Source organism: Colius striatus, chromosome 21 (genome assembly GCF_028858725.1).
Source record: "Colius striatus isolate bColStr4 chromosome 21, bColStr4.1.hap1, whole genome shotgun sequence".
NCBI lineage: Eukaryota > Metazoa > Chordata > Aves > Coliiformes > Coliidae > Colius > Colius striatus.
The window spans coordinates 3,563,955-3,588,459 of NC_084779.1; the positions used below are offsets into that span (position 1 = coordinate 3,563,955).

A 24,505-nucleotide genomic window follows, 5' to 3' on the forward strand; every position below is an offset into this window, starting at 1 on the left:
GTGTGGGGCCATCCTGGAGCTGGTGTAGAGGAATGCACATGTTGCTTTGCAAGCTGCAGCCAGCAGCAATGAACTGGGGAAGGGGCTGGAGCACAAGGGGCTGGGGAGGGGCTGAGGGAATGGGGGTGCTGAGCCTGGAGAAGAGGAGGCTGAGGGCAGCCAGCAGCACTCTCTGACACTCCCTGACAGGACGCTGCAGGGAGCTGGGGGTCGGGCTCTGCTCCCCAGCCATGAATGACAGGACAAGGGGAAATGGGCTGCAGCTGCCCCAGGGGAGGTTGAGGCTGGAGCTGAGGCAGAACTGTTTCCCTGAGAGGGGTGTGAGCCCCTGTGCCAGGCTGCCCAGGGAGCTGGGGCAGTGCCCAGCCCTGGAGGGATCCCAAAGCCGTGGGGCTGAGGTGCTGAGGCTGTGGGTCAGTGCTGGGCTGGGCAGGGTGAGGGCAGGGCTGGCACTGCAGCAGCCCCAAGCTCTGGCTGCCGTTAAGGGCCGTTTGTGCCTCGCTGGAGCTGGGGTCGTGTCACCCCCCCGGGCCCTGACGGCGCCGGGACCGGGGCGGCGGAGCCCGGCTGTGGCCGCCAGGGGGCGCCGGGATGGCCCCTGGATGGCCCCTGGATGGCCCCTGGATGGCTCTGGGATGGGTCCGGGATGGGTCCGGGATGGGTCCGGGATGGGTCCGGGATGGGTCTGGGATGGCTCCGGGATGGGTCCGGGATGGGTCTGGGATGGCCCCTGGATGGCTCTGGGATGGGTCCGGGATGGGTCCGGGATGGCCCCGGGATGGCCCCGGGATGGGACTGGGATGGGTCTGGGATGGGTCTGGGATGGGACTGGGATGGGTCTGGGATGGCTCTGGGATGGCTCTGGGATGGGACTGAGGTGGCTCCGGGATGGGTCTGGGATGGCCCTGGGATGGGTCTGGGATGGGTCTGGGATGGCCCCGGGATGGGTCTGGGATGGCTCTGGGATGGCCCCGGGATGGGTCTGGGATGGCTCCGGGATGGGTCTGGGATGGGTCTGGGATGGGTCTGGGATGGGTCTGAGGTGGCTCTGGGATGGGTCTGGGATGGGTCTGGGATGGCTCCGGGATGGGTCTGAGGCAGCTCCAGGATGGGTCTGAGGCAGCTCCAGGATGGGTCTGAGGTTGCTCCTGGCCAGAGGCCGTTTGGTGCTGTTTGTGTCACAGCCCCACGGTGTGTCCATGACGGGGACTCCTCCGGTCCCGGCTGCTGAGCCGCGTTCCCACCCGAGTCAGGGAACTTGCCCTTGGCTCTGGTGTAGACCAAGCCCAGGCTCTGTCCAACAGCTGTGAAGGACAGGGCTGTTTGTGGTGCTGGTTCCAAACGTGTCCTGTGCACTTACTCTGTTCAAACCGCGTCATTTCACTGTGGAGTCTCCTCTGGACACATTCCAGCCCAGCTGGACGAGTTCCTGCCTGACTTACCCAGGGGCTGCTGCCCTGGCAGGGGGGTTGCACTGGATGAGCTCTCCAGGTCCCTTCCAACCCTTAAGATCCTGTGACTGTGTGATTTACTTTCCTCTCAGCCCCTGGAATCACTTCTGCTAAAGGCAAATCTATTTGCCCAGCTTTAGGCTTTGATTTTCTTCAGTCATCTCAGCCTTTGCTATGCTTCTTTCTTCCATGATTCTTACCTCCTCCTGTGGTGTGCATTGTCCTGGGCCTGAGGTAAAACTGGGGCTGACAGCACAGCTCCAGCAGCTTCTTTGTTGTGCAGCTTTAGGTAGCAGATAGAGGAGTGTGGGGAGATGTTGCAGCTTTGAGGCTCTGTTCAGTTTTGGCCAGACTTTGGCTGGATCAGCTCAGTTTTGGCCAGGCTTTGGCTGGTTCAGCTCAGTTTTGGCTGGTTCAGCTCAGTTTTGGCTTTCCTGTTCATTTTTGGCCAGACTTTGGCTGGATCAGCTCAGTTTTGGCCAGGCTTTGGCTGGTTCAGCTCAGTTTTGGCTGGTTCAGCTCAGTTTTGGCTGGTTCAGCTCAGTTTTGCCTTTCCTATTCAGTTTTGGCCAGGCTTTGGCTGGTTCAGCTCAGTTTTGGCTTTCCTGTTCAGTTCTGGCCAGGCTTTGGCTGGTTCAGCTCAGTTTTGGCTGGTTCAGTTCAGTTTTGGCCAGGCTTTGGCTGGCTCAGCTCAGTTTTGGCTGGCTCAGCTCAGTTTTGGCTGGCTCAGCTCAGTTTTGGCTGGTTCAGCTCAGTTTTAGCTTTCCTGTTCAATTTTGGCCAGGCTTTGGCTGGTTCAGCTCAGTTTTAGCTTTCCTGATGAGTTTTGGCCAGGCTTTGGCTGATTCAACTCAGTTTTGGCTTTCCTGTTCAGTTCTGGCCAGGCTGCAGGTTTCAGGGAGCACCTCTGACAGACTTTTTGAGATGGGTGTGAACCGTGTTGCACTGATTTAGTGGCTGGTTCCTCTCTCACCTTCCCCACACGGTGGCAGACGAAGGACAGAAACGTCCCCATCTCGCCTTTGCCTTTGTTTGCTGGCCCCTCTCTGTTGCTTTGGACTTGTTCCGGGTTTCTGAAGGATTCCTGTGGCTGTTGAGCAACGCTGAACACTCGAGCAGCAACACAGAGCCGTGGCCATTACCCTGGTGCGTTGCCAAGGAGCCACCTCCGGGCTGCTGTTGTGGTTCTGCCGTGCTTTGGGTGTTTTCTGTGCAGCTTGCTGGGGGAGTTTGCCTCGGGCTCTCACTTGCCAGGCTTTGGTTTTTAAGGCTCGTTCCTGCTTTGCTGTTGGCATGAGCTGGGATGTGCATTGGTGCTCAGTGAGGTGGGCAGGGGTGAAGGCTGGGCTCCCCCAGGCTCCCCTCTGCAGTGAGGGATTGCAGCCCTGCTGGGGTTTGGCATGCTCATAGATTACCTTTTTGCTTTGCAGGCCAGCTTCTTCACTAAGAAAACCACTGGCTGTCTCTAGAGAGGATGAATGTGCCTGTGCTTCAGCTGCTGCTCCTTCCCAGAGATGTCTGTCAGACCTTTGCTTGCTCCAGGTCTCTCATGTACCTCTGCTGCAGGGTTTGATGCTGCATTGCTGTGTCTGTTCCTGTCTGCTTTTCATCAGGGTTTGTACAAGCCCCCTGAGATGGCTCCTGAGCCCTGTGGGGTGTAGGACAGGCTGAAGGTCTTGAGGTAGTTCCCACTCTCTTAGTTTTGCAGGGCAACTGGTTGTCTTTAGTAGGAACAAGATGATAACTAATGGTGCTGGAGAAGGATGTTGTGGAAAGACCTTGTTCAACAATAAACATGGGCAAGGCAAGAGGATGGTGGTAGAGAGCTTTTGGGAGGCTTGAAATGATAATGAGTTCAGATTGGAAAGGGCTGACCTGCAAATGATGAGGTGGAGGTGTGTGGGATCTGTGCTGGTCTTGCTTGTAGTGGGAGTTCTGCCTTTGGGTAGCTGAAAGATGAGGAAGGGGCAAAGATCCAGGTGAATGAAGCAGATGACTTTGGTGGGCTCTCAGGGCTGAGCACACTTCTTCTTCCAAAAGCATCCACAGAGGCCAGAAGCTCTGCTTGGTCTGAGGATCTCTGCCAGCATTTCAACCTGCTAAAAGCTATTTCTGATGACAAAGAGCAAGCTTTTGCTTCCACGTGTGTTTCTTGCCTGGAATGGGCTCGAAGGGTTGCTGCAGAGAGCAGCCACTGCTGGTTTGATGTTGGGCTATTGATCTGAGCTTGGGTACAACTGCCCTGAGAGAAATGTTTCCTTTCCTCGAGGCAGTTCATAATCCATTGCTATGGTTTCTGTCAGATGTGCTGTGGTGTTTGTGGAGGGCAGGTCGATTGCTACCAAAGGCTTCTCTGAAAAACAAACGTGCTGGCAGCAAAACCCAACTGCTCAGGGCTTGGCTTGTTTAAAAAGTGAAACAAAACAGGACAAATGTGTGGCCTGAGCTTGGTTATTATAACAATAACCAAGGATGTGCTGCTCAAATGTACCCAAGGTGGAGGGGAGGGTGCAGATTCCGTGCTGGGTGTGAGGATACCAGTGAACTGCTGATTTCTGAGGAGCTCCCTGGGGTTAAGACACCTCTGCAAACACAAAAGTGGCTGCCAAGGAAGCCAGAGCAGAGATGGCACAGGTGAGAGGTGCTAGTGGGAACCTGTGGGTGCTCTGGTGTGATGTTGATGGGTTGAATGTGTTGAAGGTGTTTGAGAGGCTCTTAAGGAAACAGTGGGCTTTTACTAGCAGGGGATCTGTGCTGTGGTGACAGACCTACTCCATCCTCCCAAATCCTCCCAAATCCTCTTTCTCTTCAGCTTGTGGAAAACTTCTAGGCTTTGTTACCCCAAACTACACTGGATAGGTGTGGGGAAGTACTTGCAAGTACAACCATTGGTGCAGGAGCCACAACCATTGGTGTAGGAGCCACCACAGGAGTTCAGAGCCAGAGGTCCTAACGAGAGGTGATTGTCCTGGGTTCTGGCCATGAAGGAGGAGCAGCTTTCAGCTCATTTCAGATGGGATTTGGCCAAGCTGTGGGGGAACTGCAAGGCAAGTTGGAGGCAAGGGGAACTTTTCAGTTGAGTATGAGCTGTGGGCTCTTCATAATGCATATGGAGCTGGTTTTAAGCTGCAAAAGGCAATATTGTGCTCTGCTTCACAGAGGGAAGCTGCAAGTCAACCACGTTTGACCTCTTCACTGAACAAGCTGTAATTGATAACCAGGGGGGAAGGTGAATGGGAAACTGGGGCGTGTTTTCCATCCCTAAGGCTCAACAGAGCTGGCTGCAAAACACAGAGTGGAAATATGTGATTGATTTGAGCCTTAGGATGTGGTTGCAGCAGATCCCCTGTTAAATCCAGTGTGTGGAAGTGAGGAAGAGCATTGTCCAGAGCTATGAATGCATCCTCTGGAAGAGGAATATTTGCTCTGCTTAACTCCAGGTGTGTAACTCTGGCCCTCTAAGGAGAAGAGGGTGAATATCCCTTCTTCCTCCATACAACCCCCACAACTCCTCCCAGTTCCCCTCCTGCAGCACTGGGGAACGCTTATAATCTGATTTGGGCTAGAAACTGGGAGCAGGGTTTGGTGGTTTGCTTTTTAATGTGAATTCCATGGGGAACTAACAAGCTGTTGGATGCAATCCAAGCCTTGCCAGCCTGACCACACAGGCAGGCTAAAGGTTCCTCACTTTCTCCTGGCAGAGAAATTTCCAACCATGGAAACATGAAGCTCTCTCTAACAAGTGTTTGTTGCACAAACACCACAGTGCCTGGCCATGGACTGGCTCCTCTTGCAAATGGCATTGTAATCTCTTTACCTTGGGGGCCAGTAGAGCCTTCCTAGCTATAATTTTGGGAGAAATAGCGAAGAGTTGGCAGATTAATCCTAAAAGGATTGTTTTAATGCTTTAATCCTACAGGAGACCATCAAAGAAGTTGTTTGTGTTACCAGCATCCACCTTTAGCCTGGGTTTCTGGCTGGTTTTGGAGGAATGGGTCAGGAACATTGTTCAGGGAGTGATTTCTAAGGCCATGTGTTAAGAACTGTGTGCCATGGGGTGCCATTCCTCTGCCTGCACTTCAGGCCCTTGTTAGTTCCTCTCTGTGCTCTTCCTTTATCACATGGGGTCCAGCACCCTGATCTTCACCTGGGCTGTGCATGGTGCACCAGGCATTGCTGTGATCACTGCTGTGAGATCCAGAGCTACCTCCCTACCAAACAGTGAAGGGGCTGGAGCACAAGTCCTTTGAGGAGTGGCTGAGGAACTGAGCTGGAGAGAGAACAAGATGCTGTGCAGGAGCTGGATGAGATGTGGATGAAGCCACACAGAGGCTACTGCTGGCCTGGGAATTGATCCAGTGGTTGACAGACAAGCTGGAAGCACAAGGATGGGAGCAGAGCAAAACTGGTAAGTGCTTCTCTTGTGCCTACATGCCAGTCCTGATCACTGGCCCTTCATTTAGCCCAGCTCTGCTTAGTGTAAGCCTTGGACTTCTCAGCCAGGAGAGTTGGAGGCAGGCTGCCCTGTGTCCTCTCTTCTTGATGGGTGGGAAAATCAGTGTCAGATGTTAGCCTGGTACCTAGGAGATGGGAGTGCAGTCCTTACTAGTCCCAAATCAATGAATTCTGAGTGGAGGAAGCTGAGATGTGGGGTTTTCTGATCAGCAGCAGGGTCTTGACAGAATTCCTCTCCCTGACTCACATACAGGGAGGGATTCATACCCTGGGAGGGATGGAGAGGAATTGATACCTTGGTGCAGGACCTGTTAGCCAGTTCTCATAACCAGGGCTCATCAGCAGTCTCTAAGAGACTTGATTAGTTCCTATCACTGCTAATATTTGCTAATTAAAATAAGTGCTGATGACCAGCCCTGAAGTGTGACCTTTTTGGGGTTTTTTTTAAACAGTGACTAAAAAGAAACAGATTTCTGGAGGGAAAGCAAAGTACTTGCTAAAGCTCCTCTTAGAGGGGTCACTAAAGCTCCTCTTAGAGGGGTCACTAAAGCTCCTCTTAGAGGGGTCCCTAAAGCTCCTCTTAGAGGGGTCACTAAAGCCAGGTGTTTGCTGCTGCCTCCTACAGCAGATTTCCTGGGCAAAACACTGTTTTCTGGATACTTTTTCTCTGGGTTATTTACTTTGTGGCAAAACAATTTGGGGCTGTTTAGTCTGGAGAAGATTGGGGGGGTTCTCATTCATATTTACAAATATCTCACTGGTGGATGTCAGGAGGTTGGGGCAGCACTTTTTGTCTGTTGTATCCAGTGCCAGGACAAGGGGTGATGGACATAAAGTGCAACACAACAAGTTCCACTGGAAGACAAGGAGCAAGTCCTTTGGTGCTGAGGTGAGGGAGCCCTGGCCCAGGCTGCCCAGGGAGGGTGTGGAGGCTCCTTCTCAGGAGGTTTCCAACCCCACCTGGACACGTTCCTGTGCCCCCTGAGCCAGGGGAACCTGCTTCAGCAGGGGCTGGGGCTGGATGAGCTCTGCAGGGCCCTTCCAACCCCAGCACTCTGATTCTATGAAAACCTGAGATGCAGAATTGCAGTGGAGAGCAGCAAATTGTGATGAGATGGCACTTTCCTGCCCCATGTGCCTTTGTGGAGACTTGAGTCAGCTGGTACCACCTGGGCAGGGTTCCTGTGTGAATCTCAGGACCTGATGCTGACCTCACAGCTCATACCCAACACTCAGACCTGGCTAAAGCTTCCAGCCAACCTCCAAACCCATCCTTTACAGCCCTTTTAAATCACAGTGAGCACTCTGCAGGCATCTGCTTTGTGTATTGATTGACACACGTGCATCCCTGGGGGTGGAGCCAGCACTGTGTTGCAGCCTCCAAAGAGGTCACAGCTGGGCTGCAGCATGCAGCTCCTCTCAGGAGGATCCTAACCTGTGAGGGGTCTTTTATAACCTTCTAAAGTAGCAAATGAATATGAGGCTTTGCAAACTGTGAGTAAGGCTTTCCTGCTTGTTACCTGATGTGGTTTGTTATGCTGTGAGTCTCAGTGTGCAACACCAGTGTTCTAACATCTCAGTGACTTCCCTGGTGCTGTGTGTCTGTGTCTCCTCCTGATGAGCTCCAGAGCCAATTGCTCTGGAGAGAAATTGATTGTCTAATACAAACCTAAAAGGAAATGTCTGATCTTCAGTAAAACTCCACTTAGAGAGTGTATTTTGCTTCAATGAGAGCTTGCAGCTGCTTGCTTGCTCTTTGGTGATTAGAGGCTTTAAGTGATGTGTCTCTCTGCTGCTGCAACTTGGTTTTCTTTCATTTCCCCCCAGCTCTGTGTTGAACAAAATGCATTCAATATTGCAGAGTTTCTTGTTCAGAAGCCTACAAAACTCTCTCTCTGTTATCCTTGTAGACTCAGCCTCGTGGTCAGCACCTGAAAGCTGGGAGGAAGGGGTGGATGAATGCAGCAGGAGTGGTAAGTCACGCTCATTCCAAGCAGAGCAGAGCCAAAATGTTACCAAGACTTTCTGCTGTGGTCAACAGGCTTTTCAGCTAAATAAACCCTTTGGCAGAAGCTGTTCCTTGCCTTTTCATCTTCAATGGCAAAACTGAAAACCCAGTATCAAAATCCTTCTGGGAAACAGGGGGTTGGGGCTGTGGGTTGGGTTTTGTTTGGGGGTGTTTTGGGGTGGGGTTTTTTTGGACAGATTGAGATTTTCTTCTTTGCAAGTCAAGTTTAAGCTGAAATTCCCTGACCCACTGTTGAGCAGGAGAGGGGAGAACCTTTGCTTACCTTTTGCAGAAGGCAAACAGTCTGCTCACTGGTTTTCATTGAGATTAGGATGTGTACAGGCACAGTTCTGCCAGTTGGTTCTTTGAATACATCTTCTCCTGCTTTGTGTGCTTGAGACACTAGATGCTCTGTGTTTCTGGATTCAGGCACAAAGGGTTGGTGCACAGCCTCACTTGTTACTGTCCTGGCCACTTGATAAAGGCTAATGCTGGCACAACCATGGAATGATAGAATGGTAGTGGTTGGGAGGGACCTTTAGAGATCATCCATCCAACCCCCTCACTGAGACACAGTCTGAGTTCATGGATCTGCTTGCAGCAAGTGATGAACTCTGTGATGAAAATCAGGAGTGTGGCTGCCTGGGTTTGTCAAAGCCTGCCCTAACTTTGTGAAGCCTCTATCTAAATACCTGAGGTGAGACACTTGTCATGATCTGGAGGTAAACTGAATCCCTGGAATAACTATGGAGAGACTGCTGTGCTCCTCTAACAAGCACAGCACTGCTATTGAACCTGGATGTTCAGGAACCTCTGCTACTTAGAATGTGTTCCCATGCAAGTGGGGAGCTGTCCTGTCTGCTGTGACACACACCCCCACAGCTCTGCACAAGGACAGTGCCATTTCAGAAACCTTATTCCCTCTGATAGCCCCTCTCTCAGCTTGGTCAAGGTCCAGATTGCTCTTGGTGACCTGCTTTTTGGTTCTGGACAGACAGGACTGAGCCACAGAGGGCCATGGAGCACAACAGCAGAGTGGACAAGGAAATTCTGGCACTGAGAGCACGAGTCCAAATGCTTGACTTGGAAAGAAAAGCGTTCCTTGATCTGGTGAGTCCCCATCTCCTGCTCTGCTGTGGCACCAACGAGCCTCTGCAAAGCTGACACTCATGGGCTGGCTCCAGCCATATTCAGCCTTACTCCTTGACTTGCCTCTCTGTTTCCCCTCTCTTTTCTATAGCAAGTCTTTCCAGAGTTGTGTTTCTGATGTTTTACAGAATCCTTGAGGTTGGAAAAGCTCTTGAAGCTCATTGAGTCCAACTGTTCCCACCACTAACCCCTGGCCCTCAGCCCCACAGCTCCATCCTTTGGGATCTCTCCAGGGATGGGGACTCCACCATGGCCCTGGGCAGCCTGGCACAGAGGCTCACACCCCTCTCAGGGAAGAAATTGCTCCAGTCTCCAACCTAAACCTCCCCTGGGGAAACTTGAGGCTGTTTCACCTTGTCCTGGTAGCTCAGAAGCACAGACTGTCACCACTCCCAGCCACAGCCTCCTGGCAGGGAGTGTCAGAGAGTGCTGCTGGCTGCCCTCAGCCTCCTCTTCTCCAGCCTCAACACCCCCATTCCCTCAGCCCCTCCCCAGCCCCTTGTGCTCCAGCCCCTTCCCCAGCTCTGTGCCCGGCTCTGGCCACGCTGCAGCCCCTCAGTGTCCCTGTGGCAGTGAGTGAGGGGCCCAGCACTGACACAGCCCTGGAGCTGCAGCCTGCCCAGGGCCCAGCACAGGGCACAATCCCTGCCCTGCTCCTGCTGCCACCCCACTGCTGAGCCCAGCCAGCTGCCCCTGGCAAAAGCATGTGCTTTCCTTTTGTAAGGCTGAAAAGCTCGAGGAGGAGATCTGTGGGTATCACAAGGGTGAGAAACAAGAACTTCCACTGTCTGCACCAGCTGAGGCTGAAGAAGTTGCTGCATCCTCACTTCAGGTATTGATTCAAGGGCTCTTTCCTTGCCATTCTCTAGAGCCAGCTGAGCAAACAGCCCTTCCTCTGCATTTCAGCCCCATGCTCTAAGTGAAGATACCTGACTCGTGCAGAAACATCCTGTGGTGTGGGCTTTGTGCTGGGCATGGCAGATATGCTGAGGTGCAGAACACACCTAAGCCAATACCCACCAGTGCCTTCCTATTATTATGGGTCTTGAGAGAGTTTCTCCTATGGCCAGTAGATTATCTGATGTAGATGATGTAGCTCATGCTTTCTGGTTGTCTTGTGTACTTATGGCAGAGCAGGGTAGCTTTGGAATCACTTTGTGCTAAGTTTTCAGTCTTAGTCATGTGCTAACTTCTCATTTTCTCTTGAGACCCAGGCTGCAAAGGATGAAGGACACAGCATGGCAGGCCAAGCTGCCTCAGATGGAGGAGATGGATATCAGGGTAGTGAAGTGCTTCATACCAGGTGAGCAGTGTAGAAATCACCTGTTGTGTTTTCATGGTGGCTTACCCAGTGCTCTGGTTGCTGCTGTTCTGTCTTGCAAGGTGCATTTAAGCATTGGATTCTTTAGAATACCCTCTGGTACTTTGTTCCTCTGCTCCCACATCAGCAAGCTGGGGGGTAATGCAGTCCTGAGTGTGTCTGTAGCCCCTGGTACCAAGAGTGTGGGCTGTGTTCTGCCACTTGCTCCAGTTTGTTGCTTTCCTAAAAGAACAGGCTTTGGCTTTTTTGTCTCTCTGCACACAAAAGTGTTGTTTTTGGAGCTGTTTTGCTGCTGGGAAGGTTTCTCTGACTTTGGTTGCTGTCCAAGTGTCTACAAGACACATGGCTTTCAAACTTAAAGATGTAAACAAGGATCTTTAAGGGAAGACAGAGCTTTGCTCTCCTGTGGCCAGCTCAGGAAACTGCTGCACCTCTTCTAGCAGCTTCAAGAAAGGGATTCTGATCCCATCCTTCTCATCCTTTTATCCTTTCAAATGCCCAAGCCTCTCCCCCTCCCTCAAGCAGCTGAATGAGCCATTGCCTGGCTGCTGTTATCATCCTTGTGCCTGCCCAGTTTCCTCCCAGACCTTCCTCAATGCCTGCATAGAGCCTCCCACCACTAACTCCCCACCTGAGTAAGAGCAGGCACAGCTGGATGGAAGAGTCAAAGTGAGTGGGACACAAAGATTCCCCAGCAAAACCCATGTTGGCTTTTCCTCCCCATCAGCAAGTGCTTTGGATGTGTGGCAGTGTGTTTATGAAGCTTTTGGTGTGCAGGTGCCAAGAGGTGGTGGAAAACACAGAGGGCAGGAATTCACAGCTCCTTCCCAAGCTGCAAGAGCTGGAGCAGGAGCACAAGGATTTGAATGAGTGCAATGAAGAGCTGGAAGCAGTTCTGGGAGAGACACAGATTGAAAGCCAGCAGGAGGAGGAACAGTTGGAGAGTGAGGTGGAGGGACTTCACCAGAAAGTATGTAAGAAATAGAAGCAATGTGGTTTGGGTTTGTTTCATTCTAGCTGCTTCTCTCTCTGCATATTGCTTAGTAAAATAAGATGATGCTTGACCTAAACCTGCCACTTTGTCTGACAAGAAATACAACTAACAAACCCTGCTGGTTTCCAAAAAGAGGGGGAAAGAAGGGGAAAAATCCAGCAGTAAGTGATGCTTTCTTGGAGAGTCACTCTGTCAGAGCAGTGGTGACTTTTGCAGCTCCTGTCCCCACTTCTTGGTGCTTGGGGGTATCTCCTGCACTCTCAGGAGTGAGATCAGGCAACAGTCCCATCCTGTGACACCCATTCTGTATGTGTGGGCTGTGCACCCTTCCAGTCCTTGGCTGAGATGAAGTAAAACCTCTCTGGCTTTCAGCTGTTGTGTGTTTAGTACTGGTGGTGAGCATTGGTTTGCTCTCAACTTGTGCCTTGTCTATGTTAAGATCACAAGTTTAGAAACAGAGTTCCTCGAAGAGCAGAAGAACAAACATGAAACGAGTGGGGAAGAGCAGACGTCTGCAGCACGGGAGGTGCAAGAGGTAAGACTTTGCCTTGGGGAGGGAACTGTTTTGCTTGTAAATGAGTGGAGCTCCTCCTGTGAATGCTCTTTATCGCCATCTTCTGAGGGTTTGCAGCCCACCTGCTTCAGCAAGACAGAGGAGTGGAAAACAAGGATCAAGCCAACATGATCTGCATTGGCAGCTCGTGTCTCTTCCCAGATTGTCTTGCCTCAGCACTGCAAGCTGAGCAGGAGGCTGACTCCTCGGTCAGGGTGAAGGTGCTTGATCCTTGTTGAAGCTTTAGTGAAGCCTGAGGAGTTCAGAGATACATTTACAGGGCTGGTTTTTGGGCTGGCTTTGCTGTACATCTCTTACTTGCCAGCCAGACCATTGTGTGTATAAGCCAGACAGAGTGACCTGCAGGAGGATGGAGCCAGGCTCTTCCCAGTGATGCTCAAGAGGCAATGGGTATAAGCTGGAACAGAAGAGGTTCCAAAGCAACACAAGGCAGAATTTGTTCCCTGCTGAGGTGAGGGAGCCCTGGCAGGGGCTGCCCAGATGGGCTGTGGAGGCTCCTTCTCTGGAGACATTCCAACCCAGCTGGATGAGTTCCTGTGTGCCCTGCTCTGGGTGCTGCTGCTCTGGCAGGGGGGGTTGTACTGGATGAGCTTTGCAGGTCCCTTCCAACCCTTCAGATTCTCTGACTGTGATCCTGTGACCTTCCCAAGGCACCTGGGTCAGGTGCAGGCTCCAGGCTTTCAGAGACAACCTGCCAGCCCTGCCTATAAGGTGCAGGAATCCTGCTGGCAACTTTGGAGAACCATTGTTGTCCTTGTTTCCTAGAAGACACCCTGTCTGCAATTTGTTCTCTTGAAAGAATAAACAATGCTGTAGAATAACTCTCCATTTTGCTTGTCCCAGATGTTGGAAAGCTGTCAGGAAGCAACAGAGAAACTGGGAAGTCACCTGGGAGAGAGGAGAGAATGGCCAAAGCAACTGACAGCTGAGCTTGAAGTGTTGCCAGAGGACCTGAAGGCTGAGAAGGTGGCATTGGGCAGCCAGGTACACAGAGCTCTGCAGCAGGACTCCCCCCAGGAGGCAGTTGCCTTTTGTGACTCCATAAAACATCCCAGATGCCCTCCAAGTGCATTGCTTGACTTCTCTTGGTGTGTTTCTTCAGCCTCAAAGCTTCTTTGGCAGGAGAATGAATGGAACTGTCTCTAATTTGCTTCTCTTTGCAGTGAATCCTTGGAGGGCTGAGTGAAAAGTTGTTTGTTTAGGTATTTTTAGGTTATTTATGACCATAAGGCTCATGACCATGAGCCTTCAGCTGTGCATGTCAGCAACACAGCAGGGTACTTGCAGATTTGAGCCAAAACCTCCCTGCAGAGCAACATCACTGTTGCCCATGAGCAGGTTTGCTCTTCTGAGGTCAGTCACTGCCTAGTTCTGAATCTGTGAGCTCCCTTTAGCAGCTTGCTGGGATCCTGGCATACCCTGAAGGCCTCAGCACGCTTTGCTTGAGGCAATGTAACTACTGGGTAGACTTCTGGTGGGTTTATCTCTGCTGGGAGTCACTGGGGCTCTTGTCTTCCATCTGAGCCATAGAAGAGAGAGGGAGAGGATGTCATGCCAGCAAAATTGCACCAAGGCTGGTGCAGGCATAGGCAGGACAGGGGCTGAAAATTAGGCCAAAAGTTTAGGAGAGCTGCAGACTGTTGCCTGCATCAGGCAGACAAGGGGGACCTGAGGCAGTTTGGGCAAGGGGGGTTGAAATTTGTTACAAACCCTTTGGTTTTCTAACCCTTTGAGAGGCTCTAAACCAGCTGTGAGTCACATCACTCCCTTGAAGCAAAGCAAAAAGCAATGAAAGCCCTGAACTGTTGTGACAACCACATACACAGGGGTGTTACTGGAGGAACAGTGGCATCTAGAGGACAGGACTTTCATAGTGCTGCTTGGCAACTAAGTCATGTGTTAAAAGCTTGGGATGCAGACCAAGCCTTGCTGAAGAGGTTTAGCAAGGGGCTGGAAATCAGTGTGTGCACATGAACAAGAATTGTCTGACTTGGGGGATGATGGGGAAAAGGGGAAGAGCCACTGTCTAACCTTTGCATCCCAGTAGCTCAATGTCCCCATGGCCCAGGGATCTTTTAATCAAGGTCCTGCATCCCAGTGAGTTTGGTTGTTATTGAACCACTCCTTGGCTGGGAGTTTCACCCAAGGAGAGGGACTCTTCTTCCATCAGAGAGGTTATGGAACCAAATCCAATGGCCTGTGTTAAACTGTAACAGTCTTTAACCCAGGGGACTTTGCATGTGTTTGGTGGCATTCCTGACTTCACAAATGTGTTCATTTCCTTTTGCTGGTGCTGCTGTGCTGGGATGAATCATTTACTAGCAGAGTCTTTTGTGTTAACAACCCCTGTAGTGCTGCTCGTGGCAAAAAGGGACCCAGCAGCTTCCTTAAGTGGCCATTGCCTTGCTAAGACTTTGGTGAATAAGCATTTCCCTTCATCACCTCATCCCCAGACAGGAGTAAACCTTTCTTTTTACTGCAGCCATTCTGGATTCTGAATAGCATAAATGAGAGGAGGCTGCTTCTCTTGCAGGGTGGGCAGTACTTAAACTAACCCAATCCCCAAAAGCTTCTGTTGTGGGCTTGAGCTCCCTGGTGCTCAGCTGCCAGCAGCTGCTGATGTGCATCCTGCTGTGCATGTCAGTTGTTCCTGGAGGGAGGTGTCAGCAGGCATCAGGGTTGTAAATGAAGCTCTCACAGGTCCTCTGACTCCCCCTTTTCAGCAGATCAATTCAACTTTGGAGTTGCAGCCTCCATGCTCAGGCTCTCATAGGTAAGTAAAAGCTTGGATCCAATCCAGTACAGTTACAGTCAGCTCAGTGGCTTGCATTTAACTAGGCACTGAGATAAGGAAGCCCAGGAGAAGGCAGGCAAGTTACCTCAAAGGGACAAAGAATTGGATGGAGACAAGGGAGGCCTGAGCCTGTGTATCCATGCAGTGAGGCATTGTGCAAGTGCTCTGCTGCTTGTGAGCACAGACTGGCTCACGTGTGTTTCCTCAGCCAGCACTAAACCTGCCCAGAACTGATCCTTTGGACACACATTTGTTTGTGGGTCAGTGGCCAGGGGAGAATGAACCTTGCTCAGAACTTCTAGAGCCAGCATTAGATCCTCTTTGGAGCCTGTTGAGGCTCTTGTTTCACTGGGCTCTCGTATCTCAAGCTTTTTCTCTTGGATGTCTACAGTTATTTCTCTCCTTTACTGTTTCTCCTTCAAGTTCTGAACTACCAGAAAGCAACAAGGAGAGGGAAGAGCTAGAAAAGCAACTAAAAAGAGGGCAATGGACAGTTGTTGCTGGAAGAAATTGCCCAGCTAAAGCAAGAGCTCCTGACTATGTGGGAGCAGGGCAACAGGACATTTGCAGAGGCTTTGAGGATGGATCAAGGCATATTGCAGAGAGAGAACAGGTTTCTCATGCCACAGAGCTCTGCAGGCACTATAGATGGGAACCTTAAACAGGTATGGGCAGCTTTACCACCTGCACTGTACTTTTCATGCTAGTTTAGTGGCAAAACCTAATTAAAGTGGACTGGAAGCCTGCCCTGTAGCTGGCAAGCAGAGGGGAGATGAGGCTGACTGCTTTCCTTGGGGGGAAATGCAGAATTACCAGAACCAACCAGACCAGAAGCAGAAAACAGGGCTCCTCCTCAGTGACCTCCTGAGATCCCTTCTCTCCTGACACCTCAGCATTGCACCATTTGGTTGCTCAGTACCTGGTGTACAATGAGCCATTTGAACACAGAGCTGAGACACCATTTGTTGCCTGTTTGCCCAGAGATGGTGCTTGGTGGTCACTGCATAAAGCCAGCACACCCCAGCAGTGCCTCAGTGCCTCCTGAGCATTAGCATAGCCTATATTCTAATGCATGTGCATTATTACTTCATTTAGTGACTGGTTTGGACTCCTTCACCCAGCATACAGTGAGGACACTGCTTAGTTTGCTTCCTCCACCCTCTTCTTTAGGGTCTGGGGTATAAGTTGGGTAGGTGGTCCATGAGTTGGTGGTCTCAATCTCCTGCCACCTTTACCTTTCCCCCAGTGATAGAATCATAGAATCATTTTGGCTGGGAGAGATCTGTAAGCCCCTGGAGCCCAGCCTCTGTCCCAGCCCTGTCACCCACCAGCCCATTGCCCTCAGTGCAACACCCACCCTGCTCTGAAACCCCTCCAGGGACGGTGACTCCAGCAGCTCCCTGGGCAGCCCCTTCCAATGCCTGACAGCCCTGGCACCAAAGACATTCCTCCTCACATCCAGCCTCAACCTCCCCTGGGGCAACTTGAGGCTGTTTCCTCTTGTTCTATTGCTTGTTACTGGGGAGAACAGACCACAGCCTTTCCTTCATCCAACAGTTGCTGCAGATCTTTGCTGACTTTGTGCTCTTAGGCACCATCCAGCCTTTGGCCCTTCTGAGACAGGAGGTTCCCTCATCAGTCTCTGATCTCTGGAGGACATGTAGCCAGGTCCACATAAGGAAGCTCTTGACTCATCCCAGCCTAAGCAGTGTTACTATATCCTAGGAATTAACCCTTTCCTCTAACCCCCAGAGCCTGTTGCACAAGACACTTGGCTCCTTGTCCTTGCTTAAAGGAAAAATCCATCCTATAAAGTACATTTATGTCTGTTCCTGTACCACTCCCAGGACTCACCTGGTTCCTGCCACCTCTGGGACTTGTGGCTGGATGTGCTGCTCCTGCTTAGCTGCCTTTGTGACACTCTGGCACAGAAGTGGGTGCTTTTGTCTGACAGGTTACTTTTCACAGGGGTTTGTTCCCTCATCCAGGTTATTGCATCTTCTCCCTCAGCCTCAAGAGCTGTATCAGAGTCTCTGAGGGCAGGGAGCAGAGCAGTGTGTGTGGGCAGGACATGGTGTGATGTCCCTTCATCAATACCCTTAAATCTTACTGGCACCCTTGTTAAATACCAGCCTTTCTTTGCTTTCTGTGTAACCTTTGTCATGTTGCTGTCCCTGCAGAGTCTGTCCCAGGAGAGATTCCAGCAGCAGGAGGAAAAGATGCAGCAGCTGCGTCAGGACCTGCGGCGTGTTCAGAACTTGTGCAGCTCAGCTGAGAGGGAGCTGAGATATGAAAGGGAGAAGAATAATGACTTACAGAAGCAAAATCTCCTGCTCCAACAGGAATGCACCAAGGTAGGAAGTTCTGGGCCCCTCAGTTGCAGAAGGACAGGGAGCTGCTGGAGAGAGCTCAGTGCAGGGCCACAGAGATGCTGGAGTGGAGCATCTGCCTTGTGCTGAAAGGCTGAGGGAGCTGGGGCTCTGCAGCTTGGAGGAGACTGAGGGGTGAGCTCAGTCATGTTACAAATGCATCAAGGGTGGGTGTGAGGAGGCTGGAGCCAGGCTGTGCTCAGTGATGCCAGTGACAGGACAAGGGGCAACAGGTACAAGCTGGAACAGAAGAGGTTCTAAAGCAACACAAGGGAGAATTTGTTCCCTGTTGAGGTGAGGGAGCACTGGCAGGGGCTGCCCAGATGGGCTGTGGAGGCTCCTTCTCTGGAGACATTCCAACCCAGCTGGATGAGTCCCTGTGTGCCCTGCTCTGGGTGGTGCTGCTCTGGCAGGGGGTTGCACTGGATGAGCTCTCCAGGTCCCTTCCAACCCTTCAGATTCTCTGACTGTGATTCCACAAGCTATGAGAGGTCTGAGGTGCTGCTGTTACACAGGCTGGATGTGCTTTACATCTGCCCATGCAGATGGTCTCTCAAGCTCTGCCTCAGGACCTGCAGTGCCTGCAAATAAAACATGCTGTACTTCATCTCTCTTCTTGTTCACTCTCTGCTAATCCCATTGGCCATTTCTTGATGGAGATGTTTCAAATGATGGACCTTGAAGGGCAAACTCTGTTTCTTCTTTTGAAACTCAGGTGAAAGCTGAGCTGAAGCAAGCCCAGGCAAAGCTCTTGGACACAACTGAAACATGCTCCTCTCTCTCAGCACAGTGGGAAAACAGTCAGGAAAAGGTCAAAGAACTTGAGCAAGAGCTCTTGAAGTGCTCCCAGGCAGATGAAGTGCACAGCAGTCTGCAAGAGAAACTTGCACAGGAGAAATCCAAAGTGTGTGAGGCACAAAGAAAGGTAACTCACCAGCATGAGCTAAGGTAACGAGAGGAATGCTTGCAGCAGCTCCATGCAACTGTAGTTCAGAGACAAGAAGCACTCTGTTTGGTTCCCTGGAGTCACTTTTGCAGTCACTTGGCTAAAGATTTGAAGGAAAATATCTGTCATTAGTGGGACTATAACCAGGACAACAGAAGCCAAATGTGATGGTTTGGCTCTTGCCTCTGAAGCTCAATATCTCTGAAGATCCTGGTGGTGTTTTGACTGGGCTGTGGCAGGTGCAGGCAGCTCCCATCACCTTGTGCTGAGGGGATTTGCTGCTCTGTGCTTGTCTGGTAAAATGCAATAGGTTGTGTTTGTGTGGCATCCTTCTGCCATGTTCCTGCACTACTCATGGGATTTGCCTTTGAAGTGGGCAGGATGAAGCTGGGTGCAAAAAAGGGTCGTTGCTAATTGCTGCCATAGTGTCTCATCCAAAACCTGGGAGCTGTTGGGGAGGTTTGGCTTTTAATGCACTTAGACACAAAGGCCTACAGAAGTACTTTTGAGTAGAAGCAAGCAAATCATTCATTCCCATGACTCAGAGACTTGAGTGATCAAAGGCATCTGAATTCCTTGGGTTCAGATACTGGCCTAGAAATCCAGCAAGTTTAATCTGTCCCATTTCAATCCCAGATCTCAAAACTCCAGCAAAAACTGAAGGACTCCCAGCAGCAGCTCCTGCTGGCAGAGACCTGTGTTTCAGACAAGAAGCTCCTGGAAGAGGAAATGAAAGAGATCAGGGAAAATGAAGCTCGTGTGCAGCAAGAATTTCATGAGGAGCAGCTGCAGAGGTACCCAGAGCTGGGTGAGACCTGTGCTGTGTGTGGAGGAGTGTGCCAGCAAATGCCACTGTGCTGGCCTGCAGCTCAAAGCTTTTTGTACTCCTTTGTAACCCTTTCAGTGCTGGGCCCTGGGGAGGCTGCAGCTCCAGGGCTGTGTCAGTGCTGGGCCCCTCACTCACTGCCACAGGGACACTGAGGGGCTGCAGCTCCAGGGCTGTGTCAGTGCTGGGCCCTCACTCACTGCCACAGGGACACTGAGGGGCTGCAGCGTGGCCAGAGCCGGGCACAGAGCTGGGGAAGGGGCTGGAGCACAAGGGGCTGGGGAGGGGCTGAGGGAATGGGGGTGTTGAGCCTGGAGAAGAGGAGGCTGAGGGCAGCCAGCAGCACTCTCTGACACTCCCTGACAGCAGGCTGCAGGGAGCTGGGGGTCGGGCTCTGCTCCCCAGCCATGAATGACAGGACAAGGGCAAATGTGCTGCAGCTGCCCCAGGGGAGGTTGAGGCTGGAGCTGAGGCAGAACTGTTTCCCTGAGAGGGTTTAGCAGAATCTCAGCTTTCCCTTCCCTTGGCCTTCAGACTGTCATCAGTCCACCCAGAGGGGTGTCACCCCTGTGCCAGGCTGCCCAGGGAGCTGGGGCAGTGCCCAGCCCTGGAGGGATCCCAAAGGCCTGGAGCTGAGGTGCTGAGGCTGTGGGTCAGTGCTGGGCTGGGCAGGGTGAGGGCAGGGCTGGCACTGCAGCAGCTTCAAGGGCTTTGCCAACCCAAATGATTTGTGACTCTTGTGCAGCTGGGGCTGATGATCCCAGGTGTATCAGGGGCCCTTTCACACTCCATTGGGCCATGAGGACAGTCACCAGTACTTGTTCCTTTCTGCTCCCAGTGCTGGCCAGGGCAGGTGCACAGCAGCATGGTGGTGCTTTTAGATGACACCATCTTTGAATTCCCAGAGGCACATGAGGGTTTGGCCTCCCTGGGGGTGTCTCATTGTCACACCAACCCTGTCTTAGGAAGCTCCTGGAGCAGCAGGTGGAGGAGCTGAGGGAGCAGCTCCGGCATTCGCGGGAGACGGAGGCGTCGCTGGCCAAGATGCACATGGAGCTGCAGGCCAAGACCCTGCATGTCCTAGAGGATGAGAGGAAAACTGACTCAAGCAAGGTGAGCTGCAGCAGGGCTCTGAGTTCTCATCACCCAAGAGGATGCTGTGCTGGTGGCTGACTCCAGAGCACACCAGTGAGCTCCAGGGGAAGCGGGGCCGTGCCGCTGTGACAGCTCTACCTGGGAACTGTTGGAATAGGGTCGAATCCAGGCAGGTGCTGAGCCCTTGCAGGTCCCACTGATTTAAGCAGGAGCTGGAGGAAAAGCACCATCCCATCTTGTGTAGGTTTCTTTCTGTGAGGGCAGAGAAAGAGGATTGGGAGAGGGGAAGAGGTTGTCCCCTTTTGTTGCAGGGCATGGAGCTTTCTACAGGCAGGTTTTGGCAGTGCCTGCAGCCTGGGGGTGCATTTGCCTCCCTCTGCTCTCCTCATGGAGGCTCCAGCCCCCCAGCACCTCCCCTTTCTTAGGGGGCAGAACAGATGGGTGTTATCTGTTGTGGGAACAGCTGGGATTTATGAGCAAGAAGCTTCGGGGAGCAGCCTGAAAGGAGGCAGAGAGACCCCTGGGGACACAGCCCCTCAATTAAACACTGATGTTTTCCAGCACCTCCAGTGTCAGAAGGAGAAGCAGAAGCTCTCAGAGCAGCTCTCACTGCTGAAGGAGGAAAAGAAAGCCCTTTGTGAGGAAAGTGTCCGTCTCCTGAACGAGAAGGAGCTGTGTGTCAGGTAATGACTGAAGCAGCAGGTGATGTGTAGGCACAGGGAAAAACCTCCCCTGGCATTGCCATGGATGGGACCCTTCTTGTGTCTCCTGTTTGAGCTGTTTAGCACCGAGAGATCTGCCTCTGCCTGCAATTAGAGTCCACGTTGGTCTCAAGCTACCTCAGGGGAGGTTGAGGTTGGAGCTGAGGCAGAACTGTTTCCCTGAGAGGGGTGTGAGCCCCTGTGCCAGGCTGCCCAGGGAGCTGGGGCAGTGCCCAGCCCTGGAGGGATCCCAAAGCCCTGGAGCTGAGGTGCTGAGGCTGTGGGTCAGTGCTGGGCTGGGCAGGGTGAGGGGAGGGAGTGGACTCAATCACCTTAAAGGGCTTTTCCAACCTCAACAACTCTGTGATTCTGGGTCAGTTTTGGGTCAGTCCATTTCCACTTGGCTGACATGTAACAATCAATACAGGACATGTCCTGCTTTGATCCTGAGCCTGAACACAGAAGCATTTCCCAGCCTCTGTCCCTCTGTGTCCTCAGGAAATACAACGAAATGCAGCTCCGCCACAAGCAGAAGATCCACAGAGCCAAGGAGACCTTTATCCAGGAGGTGAAACAAAGGCAGAGCAGGATTAAGCAGCTTGAAAATGAGCTCAGCATCTCCAAGCTCCAAGTGGAAAAGGTGAGAGGACACAGCAAGGGCTCATCTCACAAGGGAAAGCTGGGGAGCAGGGCTGTGGCACATCTACAGGAGCCATCCCTGCTTCCAAAGAGAAATGTGGTTCAGGAAAGGAGGAGATGAGCTTTGGGAGCAGCTGGTTTGCAGGCAAGAGGATCACACTGTTATACCACAGTTGGAGCATGAGGAGCTCTGCCCTGGGAAAACAGCTGCAGTGCCAAGGGGCTCCAGCCCAGTCTTGGAGGAACAAAAAGCCAACAGGGAATTCCTGGCTCAGGTTTACCCTTGAGGGGAACCCAAGCCCTCAGATCTCCTTCAGACACTGCCTAAGCTCCAAGTCCTTTGGCCTCAGAAATATTACTGCTGGGAACAGACTCAAAAGCCTCTTTTTGGGTGTTACATCATGGGTGGGGAACAGTCTCTTTCCCAAAGCTACCAGCAACAGGACAAGAGCAAATGGCCTCAAGCTGTACCAGGGGAGGTTTGGATGGGAGACTGGGAATGATTCCTTCCCCAAAAGGGTTGCCAAGCCTTGGCACAGGCTGCCCAGGGCTGGGCTGGAGTCTCCACCCCTAGAGATGTTCAGAAGGCCATGGTTCAGGTTAGTGCTGGGCTGGGCAGCGTGAGGAGAGGGACTGGACTCAATCATAAAGGTCTTTTCCAGCTGTAATGATTCCATAAGTGCTGGTGGTTCTTCCCTCCTGCTTCATTGCTCAGGGGAACGTGCTGATGGCCCAGATCACTGCTGAGAATGAGAAGTTACTGCAGGAGAGCAGCCAGCTCCTCCAGAAGATCTCTGACCTAGAGGAGAGCTCTTGGAGCAGCCAGTCTACAATTGCCATCCTGCAGAGCAGGTAAAGCACTTAGTGCTGCCCCACACCTCTGCAAAAGTGGCTGGAAGGAAAAGAACTCGTGCCTTGTGTAACTTGTGACCTGTTCAGAGTGAAGATCCTGGATGAGGAGAACCTGAGGCTGCACAAGAGCAAACTCCAGCTCTCCAGCCACGTGCCCAGCTCCCAGTTTGTGCCCAGCAGTGTCCACACTCCCACTGCTGAGGTGAGGCTCTGAGAGGGCTTGGTCTCAGCACACAGCTGATGTCTCCTGCCAACAGGGTTGGTTGGTGTTTGTAGCTGCAGCTGAGGGTGCTGGAGAAGAGCTGAATGGCTGCTTGGGTTGGGATGGAAGGAGACACCAACACACAGGGGATTGCAACAGCTGAGGGAGGGAGTGTGAGGAGCTGGAAGCTCAGTGCACTGGCCACATCAGCTCCATCAGATCTCTTTGCCAAGGACAGATTGAGAGTTGTTAAAAGATCTTAAAGTTTACCCTTCAAATGAGGAGCAATAACCCAGAGCAGGGTGGTTTGGAGTGTGTTAACTCCTGTGAGCCAAGGAAACCTCAGCCCAAGCTGACCCATCAGATCCAAGATCCCTACAAACTCATTGACCAAGTCAATGGAGAACTTGGAGGGAGCAAAGAGAGAAAAAAGCCAAAGATGGTGTTTCAACAGCTCTTCAAAAAACCCCACTTGGCTTTGGAAGTTTATTGGGACACTTGGAAATCAGGAAGGAAGGCAGTGTGGTTGGAGATGAGCTGTTGGGGATGAAAGAGCAGTTTGGGGCCTGGCAGAAAGAGCTGTTTGTGTGTTTCCACTGGGGTTATTTCTCTCTGCTTCACCTGGGCTGGTTGAGTTGTTTGGTTATTCAAATTCAAAGCCCAAATCTATGGTTGGTACCTGTGTGGGGCTGGAGTTTGTGGGGTGAATGTGAGTGGAGCTGGGGATACTTTGAAGAGCAAGACTGTGTGTTGAAATCTGAGGTGTTTCTCTGTCTGACAGTCCCTGTTCCTCCCTCCAGGACTCCAGGAGTGTTCACTTCTCCAAATGCCAACTCCAGAGTAAGGTGTTGCCATCTCCCTGCACCAGGTACTGTGGGGTGAAAGGAGGCAAGAAATGCCTCCCTGCTTGTGCTGAGGGGCTGCTTTGGCTGCTCCACCCTGTGCTCTCAACTCCAAGGGTCTTTTTGGGCTTTTGTTGACCAAATAGGGAAAATGATATTAAATGACTCTGACACTAATGAGATGGAGAAGGAATGTTTCCAAACCATGTCAGGGAACACAGTGGGATTTAGAAAACCAGCCAGTGCCCAGTGGCTTTGGAGGAGTGTCATTGCACATGAGGTTCAGAGGAACAGAATTCAGGTGTAGAGTCTGGCATGTGGGAAAGAACAACCCCATGGACCAGCAGAGGCTGGGGAATGAACTGTTAGAGAGTAGGACAGGAGAAAGGGAGCTGGGGGTGCTGGTGGGCAGCAGGATGAGCCTGAGCCAGCAATGTGCCTCGTGGGCAAGAGGCCAATGGCAGCCTGGGCTGGGTTAGAAGGGCTGTGGGCAGTAGGTCAGAGAGGTTCTGCTGCCCCTCTGCTCTGCCCTTGTGAGACCACATCTGGGATATTGTGCCCAGCTCTGGGCCTCTCAGTTGCAGAAGGACAGGGAGCTGCTGGAGAGAGTTCAGTGCAGGGCCACAGAGATGCTGGAGTGGAGCATCTGCCTTGTGCTGAAAGGCTGAGGGAGCTGGGGCTCTGCAGCTTGGAGAAGAGACTGAGGGCTGAGCTCATTCATGTTACAAATGCATCAAGGGTGGGTGTGAGGAGGCTGGAACCAGGCTGTGCTCAGGGATGCCAATGACAGGACAAGGGGCAACGGGCACAAGCTGGAACAGAAGAGGTTCCAAAGAAACACAAGGGAAAACTTCTTCCCTGTTGAGGTGAGGGAGCCCTGGCAGGGGCTGCCCAGATGGGCTGTGGAGGCTCCTTCTCTGGAGACATCCCAACCCAGCTGGATGAGTCCCTGTGTGCCCTGCTCTAGGTGGTGCTGCTCTGGCAGGGGGGTTGCACTGGATGAGCTTTCCAGGTTCCTCCCAGCCCTTGAGATTCTGTGACTCTGTGACCTGGACTTTATGCTCTTAGGGGTCTTTTCCAACCAAAATGATTCTATGACCCATGGCCTAGGCTCTTTCTCCACTGGGGTAGCCAAGAGCACCATGATTGGTGCCCAAAACAGGCAAAGGGAGAGGAGGAGAGACAGTGACTTTGGCCTCTGCTTGCCAGAAACCCAGCAGAGGGGGTTTGGTCACGGCCTCTGGGTGCTATGGAGGGTGCTGGGCAGGCTGTGGGGTAGAGCAGGGC

General features: G+C 52.2%; 1 protein-coding gene across 1 annotated transcript; it reads left to right on the top strand.

The window, feature by feature from the left end:
- The first annotated feature begins 5,789 nt into the window (after nucleotides 1-5,789).
- On the top strand, nucleotides 5,790-22,388 carry LOC104556790 (coiled-coil domain-containing protein 30). The gene is made up of 16 exons (XM_062013258.1): nucleotides 5,790-5,859; nucleotides 7,817-7,879; nucleotides 8,909-9,024; nucleotides 9,788-9,895; nucleotides 10,272-10,366; nucleotides 11,162-11,354; nucleotides 11,818-11,913; nucleotides 12,796-12,936; nucleotides 16,927-17,100; nucleotides 17,831-18,040; nucleotides 18,698-18,855; nucleotides 19,853-20,000; nucleotides 20,544-20,665; nucleotides 21,182-21,323; nucleotides 22,038-22,174; nucleotides 22,262-22,388. The coding sequence occupies exons 3-16, from the start codon at nucleotides 8,932-8,934 to the stop codon at nucleotides 22,386-22,388; spliced, it is 1,944 nt and encodes a 647-aa protein (XP_061869242.1). The 5' UTR covers nucleotides 5,790-5,859; nucleotides 7,817-7,879; nucleotides 8,909-8,931.
- The last annotated feature ends 2,117 nt before the right edge of the window (nucleotides 22,389-24,505 follow it).